Source organism: Salvia hispanica, chromosome 2, assembly GCF_023119035.1.
Source record: "Salvia hispanica cultivar TCC Black 2014 chromosome 2, UniMelb_Shisp_WGS_1.0, whole genome shotgun sequence".
NCBI lineage: Eukaryota > Viridiplantae > Streptophyta > Magnoliopsida > Lamiales > Lamiaceae > Salvia > Salvia hispanica.
In genome coordinates, this window is record NC_062966.1 from 11,015,174 (window position 1) to 11,019,811 (window position 4,638).

The 4,638-nt window shown below is 38.1% G+C and overlaps 2 protein-coding genes across 2 annotated transcripts in view; both read left to right on the forward strand.

Moving 5' to 3' along the window:
* The window catches only part of LOC125205358 (50S ribosomal protein L5, chloroplastic), a 23,871-nt gene extending 23,063 nt beyond the window's left edge, over nt 1-808 (forward strand). Inside the window, exon 3 of the mRNA XM_048104240.1 lies at nt 315-808. Within this exon, the coding sequence (XP_047960197.1) occupies nt 315-680 (366 nt within the window). The 3' untranslated portion in view covers nt 681-808. The remainder of the gene's footprint in view (nt 1-314) is intronic.
* A 171-nt stretch (nt 809-979) lies between these two features.
* Nucleotides 980-2,298, forward strand: LOC125206271 (probable leucine-rich repeat receptor-like protein kinase At1g68400). The gene is made up of 2 exons (XM_048105549.1): nt 980-1,062; nt 1,842-2,298. Exons 1-2 carry the CDS (start codon nt 980-982, stop codon nt 2,296-2,298), a joined length of 540 nt encoding a protein of 179 aa, XP_047961506.1.
* The last annotated feature ends 2,340 nt before the right edge of the window (nt 2,299-4,638 follow it).

Consider the following 4,638-nt stretch of genomic DNA (forward strand, 5'->3'; position numbering starts at 1 on the left):
AAACACTTTATGCTCTTATTTGGGTTATTAAAGGAAAGGGATGGATTATGAAATTAATCACATTCCTTCTTTTTTGGGGGGCTTTATGGCTCTAGTGTGGCAAATCTCAAAACAACAGATATAATAGGAACATAGTTCTTGGGTCCTTAGTTTCCTGAACCACAGCCATTTTTATGATGCTTATAACTTGAAGTTCTGGGACGATGACAACCACCTGATAGTACACCACCTGTTGCAAAGCTATGAAAGAAATAGTAGTACTACATTTGAGCTAACCATTGGCTTCCCCCTCTAACTTCATTTGTTTTTGACAGTTGATGTACTCTTTTCTTGATCGGCTCATCAACTTGGGACTTCCTAGGACGCGTGATTTTCAAGGGGTGAGCGCAAATAGCTTTGATGGAAATGGCAACTACAGCATTGGCTTCCGTGAGCAGACTGTATTCCCAGAGCTTAGCTTTGACATACTTGGTAAGCCGAGGGGAATGGACGTCTGCATAGAGACTACAGCTAACACAGATAAAGAAGCTCACAGGTTGCTGGCTCTCATGGGGATGCCTTTTAGAGAAGGTGCTGGTGGCGGCGGCCCTCCAACCACAATTCGCAAGAAGAAGCTGAAGGCTCATCACTTTGACTCGAAATCGAAATCGAGGTCGAAGCAGAAGACCAAGAAGAGATAAGAGCTCCTCTCTTGTTGATGAACAATTTTTTGTATTAATGTTGACCAAGAAGACTAATGTTTATCTGTTCTTCTGATGTGGACTAAGTCTTTATATATTTACATGGCATTAGGCCATTGTTTTGGATATACAGGAAAAATGTTGGATCATGCATTTAAGTATGCTTCTCTCATCAGATTCCAACGTGCCGCCTGAAATTTTAAGTGGTGAAAATATACCGTGGACGTAAATCATATAGTTAATTTGTAATCTGATGGTCAAAGGTTGACGACTTATAGGTTTGATGAACCATTTGAGTCATGAATCCATATGGTAATTTCACTGGCAAGTCTTGGTCAGGACTCGGGAGCAACAAGCTTCTCGTGATATTTTGCAACCTTGGGTGGTTGCAATGAACTGATTTGTGGAGTTGGAGGTGGTCAATCAACCTCAGTCATGGAGATACATTCACCCTGATAGATAAGCCACAGTCGTGTGCCTTGGGGAGGATTATTTCTCTGACAAACCCGCGATGGGGTTTGGTGTTTGAAGGTGTTAGTTTTGTATGCACTAGTAAATATTGATGCGCATAGTGTATACGTTTTGCCCCTCGTGAAGAGTTCTTCCGTGACTCGTTTTTATAGGCTTAGGGTTGGTAAAAACTTGTTAATTTTGCAAGTGACTGACATATTAACTTAATGAACTCTGGCTTGTAAAGCATATAAGCAAATTCAAGTTCAAGAGTGATAAGAGCTCATGCTAGGCTCTGCAATAGGCTTGAATACGAGCAGTTGCGAGCTATCAAGCCAAAATCATTCTCGGGCTCAACCAGTTAATTATCAACATCATGACTTCAAATGGTATGATTTCATCATAAATCTGTACTGTGATTGTGAACACAAGTCTGTGAAAAACGTTTCTTCCTCAAGTAAGGGCTAGTTACATGTTTCTTAACTATATTTTGGATTTAGAGTAAAGGTCCAAAGTGGTCCATAGCATATGATCGTTTTATCAATTTGGTCATAAACATTATCTTTTTGATTATTTGGTCCCTCACAAATGAACTCGGACCCGAATTGGTCATCACTTAATAGAACCGTAAAAAATAGACGGTCGATGTGATTTAATTACGTTTTGACCAAAATTAAATTACTAATTTTAATTGAATTAACATTATCTTAGCCAACGCCACTTCCAATTCCAATTCCATGGCACCATCCGCGTCCTCAGCCTCAAGCAAAACCGCTTCACCGGTCCAATTCCGGACCTCTCCAACCTCACTGCCTTAGAACTCCTCTTCCTCTCTGAAAACCGCTTCTCCGGTGAGTTTCCGGCGTCACTAATTTCACTCTCCAACCTCTACCGCCTCGATCTCTCCCGCAACAGATTCTCCGGCGAAATCCCCCTCTCCGTCAACCACCTCACGCATTTGCTCACCCTCCGCCTCGAGGAGAACTCCTTCTCCGGCGCAATTCCCGATTTACACTTGCCGAATTTGCAGGAATTCAACGTGTCGGGGAATAAGTTCCCGGAGCTATACCAAGCTCGTTTTCTAAATTCCCTGTGTCGTCGTTTTGGGGGAATCCGGCATTATGCGGGACGCCGTTGGAGAAATGTGGTGAAATTGCGTCGCTGGTGAACCCTAAAACGACGGTCTCCTCCTCTCTGACTGCAATTCACGAACTGCAGTTGTCGCCGAAACAGAGGAAAATGAAGAAAGGAGAATGAGAATGAAGAAAGGAGAACGAAGAACTGTTCTTCGTCATTTTAGTGTTTTTAACAATTTTATTTTTATTTTTCTGAAATAATTTAAAATATTAATTAAAATAGTTAATTTTGGTCAAAACTTAATTAAATCACATTGACCGCCTATTTTTGACGGTTCTGTTAAGTAATGACCGATTTGGGTCTGAGTTCATTTGTGAGGGACCAAATAATCAAAAAAAATAATGTTTAGGACCAAATTGATAAAACGGTCATATGTTAGGGACCACTTTTGGCCTTTACTCTTGGATTTATCCTACTAAAATGTGAATACTTTTTCAATTATCTACTTTTGAATTTTTAAAATTTTTTGGTTTTGTTTGTTTTGTCATGTACTCTCTTCGTCTGCGAATAGGAGTCCCATTTTGCCATTTTAGTCCGTCCGCGAATATGAGTCCCGGTTCATTTTTACCATAAATGGTAGGGTCCCACCTTCCACTAACTCATTTCACTCACATTTCATTTAAAACTAATATATACAAGTGGGACCCCTATTCCACTAACTTTTTTTCCATCCACTTTTCTTAACATTTCTTAAAACCCGTGCCGCCATGAAATTGGACTCCTAATGGTGGACGGAGGGAGTATAATGTATTACTCCCTTCGGCCACAAAGACTTTGATCGGACAAAGATTTTAAAAAATGTAATGAAAAGTGGGTTGAAAGAATTAGTGGAATGTAAGTCATATTTATATATATTAGTTTTATAATAAAATGTGAGTATGAATGGGTTAGTGAAATATATGGCCCATTATAGAAATGGTAAAAAGTGAAATAGAAAAATGGGACAATGTTTGTAGGACGGAAGGAGTACTAGTTGCTAACTAACTAGGAGTATTATACATTGGTTGATGCCCGGCATTTTTCTATTGGATATGGAAATACTCAATCGAGAAGAACAAAAACACCAATTTGTTTTAATTCAAATTCAAAACATTGTTTAAAATATACTACCTCCGTCCTTTAAAATTTATCCCACTTTGACCCGGTACGGATTTTAAGAAATGTAATGGAGAGTGAGTTGAAAAAGTTAGTGGATTGTGAGTCCTACTTTTATATATTAGTTCTATAATAAAATGTGAGTAGGAATGAGTTAGTGAAATATGAGGTCCACTACCAAAAATGGTAAAAGTGAAATGAGACAAATTTTGGGGGACGGACAGAAATGGATAAATGGGACAAATTTTCAGGGACGAAGGTAGTATATGTTAATCGCAGATTTATTCCTAATTAGCTATATATTTTTTTTATTTTGCATTTTTTTATCCTACAACACTACATACACTCAAATACACCCTTCAAAATAATAAAAAAAAAAAAAAAAAAAAAAGAAAAAGAAAAACTAATTTAATCTATATCCTACACTTAGCTAAATCCAAATTTCTTTGGATTCAAATATGGATCCCCAACAAAAGGGCTTAACAAGATGCGCGAGTATCTTAATCAAGCTTGAGCTTGTCAGTACATCCATCGTAACCAAGAGCTTGCTATGACATGTGATACTATCTTTGAGAGGACACTTAGAGTTCACAAGGCCCTAAACGTGATTATTTTGTGCATAAGCAAGAGTATGTTTGAAAAGATTTGAAAGAGCATTCGGAGTTCTACAAGCTCGTTTAGTAATCGTTAAAGGTTCAGGTCAAAGCTAGTTTTAGGAATTGCTTCCCGACATCATGAACACACCATTTTCGCGTGCATTATGATGCACAATATAATTATTAAAGACGAATGATCAAACTCAATGCATTCACTCTACCAAGAATCTAGGTCACCTCGGATCGTCAAGCTCCGGCAAGGAATATATATAGGGGTGCGTTAGGCTCCTTTGCACCCAGTGTCCTATTTCCTTCTTAATCTCAGCCCTTGGATCCTTGAATTGGATGGTTGTGATCAATGCATTATTAGTCTATAATATTGCATTATTAGCCGTTGTGCATTATTAGAATGAAAATGTGCATTATTAGTCTATAATGTTGCATTATTAGCCGTTGTGCATTATTAGAATGAAAATGTGCATTATAAAATGACACGTGGCATTAATCTAACCGTCAGATGACAAAATCGTGGGGCTAAGATTAAGAAGGAAAAAGGACAAAAGATATGAAAAGGATTCGAATACATCCCTATATATATATATATATATATAGAGTAGTGATATAGGGCAAGTGCCCATTAAGTACATAACTAGAGAACAAATCACAACCACAAGATCAAA